Below are 12401 nucleotides of genomic sequence, written 5' to 3' on the forward strand. Positions count from 1 at the left end.
TTTTCCAGTTTATTCGCTCGTATGTGTCTTAGTCTCAGAGGAGAGGAAAGGAGACAAGTATTTGATACACGACGCTTACGATAGAGGGAGTAAACAGCACTCAGATGAGATAAAGTAGTACAAATAGAGTTTGTCGAGTTGAAGAAGAAGAGGATTAGATGGGAAAAGTTTTATCTTTACTTGAGAGAAGGAGTTTGAGATAACTGGTTAGGTAGATGGCGTGGCAAGTTGTACCACGACACACAATGACCCACGCGCGCTACCAACAGGGCAGATTGGACAGTTATTGCATTCTGGGTAAGATTAATTGAGCTGAGAGTATGCTATATACCAGAAAAGCCAAGTAGATCATGTTTTTCTCTCTCACTTGCGCTCTATACCCTAAATTGTCTGTATATATGTCTGTCTTTGTCTGCTAGCGGTAGTATGTACTTACTACTATAACCCAGTAGAGTTAACCCACTGCTATCTCCGGATGTTTTCGAAGCTATGCAGTTGGTTAGGGAACCAAGACACGACATAGTAGACTGAAACGACTGATGATTAACTACTTCGTACGGGGGGAATCAATCCAAACCCTCGACTTATAATCATCACTTGGCATTGATAGTAATTGAGATGAGAGTTATTAAATAACTTTGGTTAAAGTGATTAACTTTTATTATTTTTACTCAATATACTTGGATTTTATTAGTTTGCTTTATTGTTTTAGATATTTATTATATTTCATTAGCGACTTGTACACAAATATAATGATTTTATTTTTTTTTATAAATATTCTATTTATTATTTTGAGTTTGTTTTGTAGCCTAATTAATAACTACTGTTAAATATTTTTTTAAGTTATTTAGTAAAGGAAAATATCCTTTAATGTTGAATTTATAAATTTCACTCAAATTCGGAAAAAATTAAAAAAATGATAATTTTTGTTAAAGACGAAGCTCTGAGATTAGAAGTTATGCAAAAGTGAAGACATTTCATATCTTTCAAATTTTTTGTCCTCGATTTTTTTGACAAATTTTGAGTTCTTTGCGTCTTCAAAAAAAGTTTTAGGAGTTTGGAACTAATTACATACCAGAATTCATTGATAGAATAATTTCAACGTTATTTCAAAAATTTACACACACACCAAGGACCTCAAAAAGTCGACAACTGATGAAAACTCGATTTTCGACGATGGAACTGAAAGCAATAACATCCCAAGTTTTCGGTAATTCGCTGAATTGTACCTTTTGAAACTTAATTTTCCTCTAAATTTGTTAGCTTTATTTCGTCTATCATCAAATTTGTATTTTATTGAAAAAATATGATAGAATGTGTTGATTGTGCAATGTTTTAGTAATTACTGATTGATACCACGAGAATCTCCCAATTGGATGCCAGGCTTTTATTTAATAGCATGACAATTGTTGCATTTCTTGATCATTTTTTTTACTGTTGGCCACCTCTTTGGAAGCAGCGTTCAACATTCTGACTAAAATTTCAATGATTTTTTATATTTTTCACACCAGTATTGTTTTTATCACTAAAATTTGACCAGCTATCAATGAAAGAATTGTCAATAAAAAAAAGTATAATAACACACTTTTAGAAGTTACGAAAGAATCGATAGGCTGAATAAAGAAATTTTAAATTATAAATATCTTGTGGGTACACATACTATGAAAAATATTTCTATAAATTTGTATTTTATCAATTAGTTGGTGAATTAACAGCAAATTGGACGCTAATGATTAAATAAGTTGCCATTGTACCAGTAATCTAAAAATAACATTATTTTAGAACATGTTTCTTAAATAATTAATGAATTGATCACAAAAATAATAAATACAACTCACAATTGATAACAGCGTACGATCTATGGGTATAATATCGCAAGCACTTATTTTAATCTTCAAATACCAAAGATCACTCGAAAATTTGGATAACTGAAATTCAAAAAATTATTTATCGTTTTAATTTAATTTATAAATTATTAATTATTATAATAAAAAATTTATTTACTGTATTTTTTATTTTCTCGTCCATGGAATCCTGATCCGTCAGAATATTTATTATTTTTCTGAGTTTTATGTTCTAAAATCAAAAACAATGTCAAAAATTCCCATAACAAAAAATATATATATTTATATATGTCACATATATGCATATTTGCCCGGATATATATATTTTTTCATGTGGGTTAAGAAATTCATTTGATAAATCGTTACCAGAGTTTTAAACGTTCGTGATTCAAAAATTAAAAATTAATTTTTATGTACACGGAGAGAAAATTATGGTAACAGTTACAATATATTATGGGAATGGTTCCCATAATGCATGGTAACCGGTTTTTTTTAAATGCTGATTATAGGAACGGCACCCATGTATATTATGGTAATCATTCCTATAATTATGGGTATAATTCCCATATGGTATCGGAATAGTTCCTATAGAATTATGGTCATCGTTACCATGTAACTATGATAATGGTTACCATAATATTATGGCAACGATTACCATAATATCATGGTAATAATTTCCATACATTATGGGAATGATTACCATAATATTATAGAAATAGTTACCATAATATATAGGGATTATTCCCATATACACTTAGGAACCATTACAATGTAGTTATAGGATTGGTTACTATTTGCTTATGGGAACTATTCCTATGAGTATGGTAACCATTACCATGATTCTTTCACATGCGATATGGGAACTGTTACCATAATGATAGGACTTGTTCCCATACTTATGGGAACTTTCCCAGGAAGTATGGGTCTACATCCCATAATCCCAAATAATCATTACCATAACGGTATGGGATGATATTTCATAAACGTACTAGGAACAGTAACCATAATTTTCTCTCCGTGTAATAAAAAATAAATTTTTCGATCATTGTTCATAATACTTTTGAATACTACACGTCAAATATATTAATTAAATTTTTGTTATTAAATAATACATACCTTGCAAAGTATAGATTTATTTGATCAAATTGCCTTACCTGGTTCATCACTGTGGTAACATTCGAAGTTAATGCTATAAATAGACTAATAGTCCATGACATACGTGTTCCATTTAAATACCATTTAATGTCTATATCTAATATCCCGAGCGCCGACAAAATAGTAATGTACACATTAGCTATAGTTTTTACTCCAAAACAAAAAATTCCAATCAAAATGGGTATTCCATAGAAATCAGTAATATCCTGACAAATTTTCCATAATACCATGTAAGCATACTTAAGATTGTTAATATCATTAAAAATAGATTCACGCGACGGTAAATTTTGTGTGACATATGATACTTCTGTGCGAGATTCATTCGACAATAAATATGCCAATCTCGAAATAGTCGAATTTATACTTTCAAATCTCTTTTTAACTTGAATGAGTAGCTGAACGTATTGTATGATTACTGCACCACTAATGAACGCTGGTATATTTTCAAAAAATACGCTTATCGATGGAAAGTAGTACAGGCTCATTATTACAACGCAAGTAGATGTAAAAAAACATCCAATAAATATTAAATTATTGGTGTAGTCATTCTCCATTTCATAACTTACGCACTTGTTTAATATTTCATCGACATTTTTGATTCGATCGTTAACACTTATCAACAGTTTTTGCCGACTTACATAAATAAGTGGTAGTAAGCTTGTACTCAATAATGTTAAATATAAAAATCCTAGTATCACTGATGCTGATACTGAGTTAGAAAAAGCATTAACTAGTTTTTTACCGAATAGTTTGTAAAGACTTAACGATGAAAAACCTATAAATAGTAAAATATTATAACATGATCCAATGTATGAGAAATTCCATTTAAAATTTTGATTTTTAACTCCGCGGTTTTTGCTAAATATCTTTGAAATATCCATAGTCCACGGTGATATTCCAACTATTTTAAAAGAAATGTGTTGGATCAATATGATAAATCGGTGAAACATTGAATAATCTTGACAATGGTTTGAATTTTTTTTTAATCTGTTCCAATTTAGTCGTTCCATTATTCGATTTGTGTTTTAGTTCATTTATTTTCAGACCAACGTGTTTATTTTGCGGTGTCACGATTCTTACTGACGATTAGCACGAGAATAATGTTTGATTCTTGTTTTAGATAATACTTTTTTCTGTAATTATTGCAGTTGTTTTTTTTATGCAGCTGATAATTTTAATAAGTTAGCCTAGAAATTGCATGTAAATTTAAAAACGGATTTACGTCCATATGAGAATAATTACGGTTATTAATTATTGAAAATATAATTGTTGTATATATACATGAAGATAATAAAAGGAATATACATTTGTACACGCAGTAGAATTTTTAAATATTATAATTAATGAGAATAGACACTAACTGCACGAATCGAATGATAATAACGAGATTATAATTTGAACTTGAAAATATTGAAAAAAAACTGAAAACGGTTGACCCTGCGGGCCAGTTTTAAAATTTCTCGCTGTTTTTGAGCTTAATGAGAAAAGTTATTTTTTGCTTTGAACTATGAAAATTCAAAAAGTCAAAAATAAATAATGAAACAAACATGGACTCAGACATTATTTTGAAATGATACTGAAGTTAGCCGACGTCCAATAATTTTTTGATTTTTTTTTAAACAGAAAATTATAAAAAAAAAATATTTGAAAAAGTTGCACCTATAGTTTTTTAAATTTTCTACATGTGCATTTTTTTTTTTTTTTTTTTTTATTTGATTTATTGAAAAAAAAAATCAGAAAATTTTTAATTGCCTGTTAACTTCAGGGTCATATTTATAAAAGTGTCAGAATAGCTTCCTAAGACCTTAAAACATTGACATCTGATACGACAAGTCGATTTTTAAAAATCAGGGTGAAAATAATAACTTCCCGAATTTTTCGAAAATCGATGATTTTCTTAGCGGGAAATAAAAAAAAATCGGTTAATAAGTATGAAAATCGATCATGTTCCATATAATCGATATTTCTTTACTTTCATTTTGCTCAAAATAAAAAAATTCAACTTTACTATGATATAAATTATTTCTAAAATTTATTTAAATTAGTCTAATAAAAAAAAAAGTTCATAAAAAGCCATATGTCATTTATTTTTTAATGTTCATGCCCATATATTTATATATACATAAGTATATATAATAAAAGAAAGTCTTATAGAACCATAAAAAGACAAGCGCGTTTTAGAGCATATATACAAGACAAGAACGATATGCCTTATGTCTATTAAGGTATTCACGACCCCTTGGAGGCCGTCCCTTTTTTTTGAAATATAACCCTTGGTTCATACACCACGCTTGCATATACATCGCATCTAACCGCTCTTATTCTTTTTATTTTTCATCTCGTACTAGTGTTTCTGTGCAGCTAAAAATATGGAAAAAAAAAAAAAAAAAAAAAAAAAAAAAAAATAGTATCTCAATAGCGGGAAAGAGTATACGCGACATGAGTAGATAATAGAACTGCCAGTATAACCAACTTCACCACGCGGTTCGTGTTATTTACAATCTTTGAAGCTATATGACATATTACAATAAGCTGTTTTCTTGTATTTTCACTTTCTATATTCCGTTTAATTTTATTTCTTTCACTAAATTAGTTACAGTCAAATATAACAAAAAAAGTAAGCCAACTTTAACGTCGTTTCGATTTTAAAAATCGTTTTTTCGACATGTGTTTAGATTTCAAAGTCTGAGAAAACTTGGAAAGCTTATAGACAGCCTGAAATTATATGACTGGCATCATATACCTTTAATAGTCTGTCGTATTTGCTTTTTCTTTTATTTTTAATATATATGTATATATATAAATACACATAAATTTATCGCAATATCCCTTGGGATGCACCCAACTCGAGTTTCAATATGAACGACACATCCTCGTGAGTAATGTACTTTCCCGTGTCAACGCGGTGTGGGGGATTAGAAAACCGTAACGGACTTGAAGCTTTATTTACACGCTCCGTTTGCATTCAATCTCATGAAATTTTAGTTTGTACTGAAGTTATCAAATTAATTGTTTTTATTTGCGTTATTAATTTTTACTTTTACGTAATTCAATTCTTAATTTCATATATAAGATTTTTTTAAGAAAGTTCAAACACTGCACAGAGAAAGAAAAATAGTAAGCTCTCCTATATTATATGATCATTTTTTCTATATCTATGTTTACTCCTGTACTGAGAAAAAATCTTTCTTATGTGAAATTTTATGATTTCGTATTTGCGCGGGGATATTTTGGACATTAACGCAAATTGAAATAAAAATTTCGAAAACAAGTTAAAAATTAACATTTAGAATGACTATACGAATAAGAAATTATTATGGCTATAGTAATTTTGACTATATTTTACAATCAAATTTTTCTTAAGAAAATATTTTTATGTCATTAGAAAACATATCCCTGTAAAATGTCAGAAATCATAATAATTTTTTTGTTAAGTGCTTATAATATAAGAAAAGTACTAAGTTAGATTGAAAATAATTTTTTTACGATGGACAAATTTACTACTCATAATATTAGTAAATTTTGATAATTATCATGAAATATTATATTTTACAGAAATATAAATTTCGTAAAGAATCATTTGAAAAATCAGGATACCGGCATCTTTTTGTTTGGATAATATTATAACAATTCCTGATTAGACAAAGTTAATAAAAACAAAATATAATATTTATAACAAGTATGAAATTAATCTCAAAATATGAAGTATACACTGTGAAAAATTTCCAACAAATTTTACTATGGGTGCATTGTAACCCCGGACCATAAGAAAACTGATATGAAATTTACAAGTGTCCCATAGTAAACAGTATGCGCAGACGATACGATTGGGACCTATGCGCATACGTTTACTATGGGACACTTGTAAATTTTGTACCAGTTTTCTTATGGTCCGGGGTTACAATGCACCCATAGTAAAATTTAGTGGAAATTTTTCACAGTGTAGGATTTCTTGGCGCCAGAAATATTTTGCATTATGAATTGAAGACAAAAATTTTCTTAGTACTCAAAAAATCTTTAGCGCAGGAATTTTTTTCTCGCTTAAAAAAAATTTTTACTCGCCCCAAGTAAAATTTGTTTTCAATTTATAATTCAAATAATTTATAAGACAAGTAGAAATTTTCCTGAGGCGAGTAAAACTTTTTGTAAAATAGAGCCAATTATCTGATGATTTATTTGTCACACTATTATTTAAAATAGCGTAAGGTTTTCAAATTTCATTTTAATAATATTAAACTTTTATTGGCTCATGTACAGCAAAAGGTTATTAATTAAAGAGATGTATAATTAATTGATTAATATCAATGCTAAAATGATTTCTAGTGACACTTGGTCACGCCTTGCTGATTTATGAGATATATAATTTAGTAAAACATATATTTTTGGGCGAGCTCTTTAATGACTGACAAACATACAGCTATAATATAATAGTATATTTAATTATAATATTATCTCCTGTTATCTTGACATATTTATACTTGACAGCGATATAAAGTGTTGAAATGGAAATAAATGTCTATGTCAAAAAAATAATAGTATAAATTCAATAAATTATAATAATTTTTCTTTTATGCAAAATAGTGATTTTATTTTTCCGTAATTTAATTAAATTCGGAATTAATTTTCCGTAACAACTGAATTTGAAATGTGACGTCAAAATCATTTAGTATAATTGATGATATCATTGAGTACGATTTTGATAAAGCACAAAAGTGATTAGGAATTCGCCGATTGAATTTAATAAATTATATAATCAACAATCATGAAATAATTACAGTATAGAGATTTATAGATTGAAAATTGAACAATTAATTAATTAATTAATTAATTATTATTTTAATTAGCTTAATTATGGGTTTTATTTTATTACAACATTACTAATAAAATATTTTAAATTATCAAATAATAAAAAATTTAAGTATCATAAATTAGGTTTATTATTTAAATATGAATATTTTAATTTATTAATTTAATTAAAATATTTTTATCTAGGAATAGAAATTTTTTTGACACATATCTCAATAAGGCATTGAATTTAGTTATAAAAATTGTATAATAGAAAGAAATGAAAAAAAAAAAAAAAATGAAAAATAAAATTGTTATTTGTTGAAAGAATATAAAAACAGAGTTGTTGGGAATTGAAATCTCACTGGGATAAAATAGGCGTGACGAGTTGATTCGTTATAACTCGTTATACTCGTTGGTATAGTATTGTGTTGAGTCTCATCACACGTTATATTTCGAGTCATACACAAGGATTTTCCGCGTCAAGCGCTCATCATATCACCCAGCCTCTATCTAGTTATTTTCATATATATGTATATATATGAAGGTTGGTAGTGTGGATTAAAAACAGCGTCAATTTTCAATTATTACCCGCAGTATGTGAACGACTATGAAGTCATAAACGTGAAAAACAGGGCTAATAGAATTTTTTAGAAGGAGATTATTTTTGCCAATTTTGATGCACTCATCTAACTTTATAATTCTTTTTCTTGTTATTTTTCTTCCTCTTTCTTCCACACACACGCTCTTTTTTCTTTACTATTTATACCTATCCAAAAGCTACACAACAGGACAATTTTTGCATCACACCAGTGTTTATATGTTATGATCAGACAAGATAAAAGAGTTTTAATTCATTATTTTTCATTTTTATTTTTTCATTACTTTTTTATACCTTTTTTTTTGTCAACGTAATACGACTTTGACAATTTAAACACGACTAGCTAACAGAAAAATTAACTTTCTGTTGAATGTGACAGCTATGGAAAATTATTGTTAGAATTGTTTTGTACGTGTAATCACTTTTACAAAAAATTTCATTTATTAATTTTTTTTTTATTTGAATTTTTGATATTTTAAATTTTCAAAATTCAACGTTTTTTAAACTTAAAAATTCAAGACAAAAATCCTTACATATCCTATGATACTGAAAGTAGCCGACACCAAATAATTTTTGAATTTTTTAAAAAATGATCAATTATAAAGAAAAAAACATTTTTAAAATTGCACCTGCAGCTTTTTTAATTTTCTACATGTGCATATTATTTTTTTTTGCAATTGATTTGTTGAAAAAAAAAAATTCAAAAATTGCTAATTGTTTGCTAACTTCAGGATCATCATATCTTAATATTATTAAAATATGCTTTAATGAAAAACGTTCAAAAATAGTTCAAAATCAGTTTTTTCTGAACGTATATTGCACTGAAAAATTTTAATTTGTAGTATTAAGTCAGTTATTTTTATATATATATATTTTCAGAAGTTTAAAAATCGTTTAAAAAAAGTCCGTCATTATGTCAGGTTTTGAAGTTTAGAATAGTCAAAAATTTTTGAACTTTTTTTCAACGATTTTTTTCTACAGAGAAAACTTGAGTAAGGTAAAAAGACTTAGTACCTGATCAGGTAACTCGTACCCGATCACTCCATGTATTTGTAAATATCTACATAGTAAAATTTATCATATATAAATATATAAAGACATGAGTGATCGGGTACTAGTTCCCTAATCGGGTACTGGGTCTCTTATCTTACATTTTTTTTGAGTTTTGATTCACAATACGAACAATTAAATTATTTAAAAATATTATTAGTATTTTTTATGGTTTAGTAATAAATTAATTTTTTTTTTGTTAAAAATGATGTTTTGGTTTTTTGGTAAATAAAATTCTGTCAAGCATTTTAAAGTGAAATATTGAAGGAATATATATATTTTTTTATTTCAAACAGAAGTAGCTTGAAAAAACAGGGTTAAAATAAATAGCCAAACGAGTAAAGAAATTCTTGAGAATAAAACAAATAGCATTGTAGAAGTGAAAGGGCTCGTAGCACGCGCCAATGCGATCAGTCAAGAAGTACCTCGTGGTCTGTTTTGTTGGCCACAAAGCTAATAAAAACTTAGATCGATTACCTTTACAATTGTAAACTTGTCTTGTTGTTTAATGGTATTTTTATTTTAACGTTCCGCATTAAAAAAAATAGTAATCATCAATAAATAAGATCATTATTGAATAAAAATAATAATAAAAAAACTAACAACTAAATCATTCAACAAATCATTAAAGTACCCAAGAGATTGTCCGTTGATGATACTCATAAATAAATAATGTGTCGTGTCGACGATCGTTTTCACAAGAGTGATTATTCGTCGGTTAGTAGACTCGTCGTTTCCACGACACAGGGAATGGACCCCTAAGGACTAAAGGATCCTTCGACGAACAACCTTTATATACAGTCTATCTCATTCGACTTGCATCATTGATGAAACGATCTTGCCTTCTAAATATATATATATATTCTATACTACTATTTCTCCTCATCTGTCCCTTATTTTTGTTATTAGTTTATTCCTTATCAATGGCTCTATTGACTTATTTTAAACTCGATACCTTTAATTTTATTTAAATTTTTATTCTCAAGGCGTATTCGAACGAGCGATTAACTTTTGCATGTTAAACAAAATTTTAAAAGAAGACAAAAAACGTTAAGTTTAAGACATTAAGAAAGAAGGCATTATTGCGTGATCTCTCGAGACTATTTTTCCATTTCCCTTAGGTTAGCTTTAACTTAAAGTCGATTCTATATACTCACTACTGTTGAAGAAAATGAGATGGGTGACGGGACCACGTAGCGTCGTAACTCAGTTTCTACGGTATCTTCTCGATCGACGGGCAAGAATACTTTATGCGAAACGTTTCGACGTCACCGCCACTTCGACAACCGATAGAATAAGAGGATGAGAAAGTGGGTAATGGTAAAGTAAGAGGAGGGGGAAGAAGACGATGAAAAAAAAAGAATAAGAAGAAAAAAAGAAGTTGAGGTGGAGCAAAACTTTAAGTATTCTACGCGTCGTGCAGACCAAAACTCAACGAGGGACGCTTCTTATACAAGATGGAGGATATAGATGGACTTTTAGCCTCATACCACTTACAACCCTATCGCTACTGATACAGCCACAACTATCGATAGCTATAGATATTAAAATATCCATGTCGCAACCAAAAACATTTTACTTCTTATTGGTTATGTATTGCAATGCACTTGTATATATACCCGTGACATCGATGTTAGACATTTTTCACATAAATTTTTTATCTCTGAAGAGAGCTGTACAGTTGTTACGTTTCATCGAAATGAGAAGAAGGGTTGAAAAATAAATATGGTATCGGATATGATATCGATATTTAAACGATTCAAGAAAAACAAATATTTTCAGTGATAATTCTCTGAGTACCGGTATATTTTTTACGATAAATATATTCTAGATCAAATTAGATTTTTTTTAAATTTGATTACTGTATTAAATGATTCTAAAAATGGTGTAAGTCTACGTGGTGTCGAGTTTTAGACTTTGTGTTAATAATTAACTCCTGATACATCGTTAAAATAATTTAAATGACGGTGTTACTACTTTTTCTAGGACCGATCGCTATTTAAAATAAATTAAATCGATTAAGAGATTTACAGAAAAATAGTAAATTGTAATGCCAATATTATTCCGATCAATTGAACTAATATAATTTACTAATTATAATATTATTACACCGCGAAATAACACCGGTACATCGGTGTAAGTCCAGAATTTTCACCCCCTGCTAACGTTCAGATTGAGTTTATTAAAACGCCGCTCATTGTAAAGTGCAATAAAAATTTTGGAATTTAGTGACCAACTACATGCGAATTTGCAGTTACATTTTAAGTATAATTTCAACTTTGATAAATATCTACAACATCATTTTTTTTTACTTTAGGTAATAGTTTCATTCTAATAGAATAAATTCTATAATTCACGGAAAAAAATGATTGACAATAATTGTAGTTAAACTTCTAATTATTTATGTTATGTTCAATAACTAATGTCATTTCAATCAGTAAAATTATGATTTTAATGTTTAAACTGCTATAATTAACAGCTAATAGTTGAAATATACTGCTTGAATATTTAAAATTACTACTTAAACCTTAAAAAACTACAAGAGACTTGTCAAAAAAATGCATCTGTTATTAATTTCTTACGTTCTACTCAGTAATATTTACTGAGATTCGGTCTAGGTGCGCTGTTGACGAGAATCTCAGTAATATTTATCAATATTTTTTCTCCGTGTAATAATTGATGAAAAAGAATTAATTTATCACTTTTTTTTTTAAATCCAAAATAATTTTTTTGAATTGTAATAATGACAAAAAATTATTTTAATAATTTATTAACTAAATGACAAAACATTATCTCTAATTAATTGATAAGGATCCTGTCATATTTGATTACATTTTTAAAGAACGAAAAGTAATAAAAGAAACCCACGAAATTTCTTCTTTTTTTTTACTATTGTATGGCAAAAACTCGTAGAATTTAATGTTTCTAAGTGTAGATATTATGGGCATCTACAGTTGCAACCGCTC

General features: G+C 28.0%; 1 protein-coding gene across 1 annotated transcript; it reads right to left on the reverse strand.

The window, feature by feature from the left end:
* Positions 1-1692: 1692 nt before the first annotated feature.
* Positions 1693-3880, reverse strand: LOC103568369 (uncharacterized). The gene is made up of 3 exons (XM_008545205.1): positions 2999-3880; positions 1839-1928; positions 1693-1761 (listed from the first exon to the last, which is right to left on the reverse strand). The coding sequence occupies exons 1-3, from the start codon at positions 3878-3880 to the stop codon at positions 1693-1695; spliced, it is 1041 nt and encodes a 346-aa protein (XP_008543427.1).
* Positions 3881-12401: the final 8521 nt, after the last annotated feature.

The sequence above is a fragment of the Microplitis demolitor genome, chromosome 4 (assembly GCF_026212275.2).
Source record: "Microplitis demolitor isolate Queensland-Clemson2020A chromosome 4, iyMicDemo2.1a, whole genome shotgun sequence".
Classification (NCBI taxonomy): domain Eukaryota; kingdom Metazoa; phylum Arthropoda; class Insecta; order Hymenoptera; family Braconidae; genus Microplitis; species Microplitis demolitor.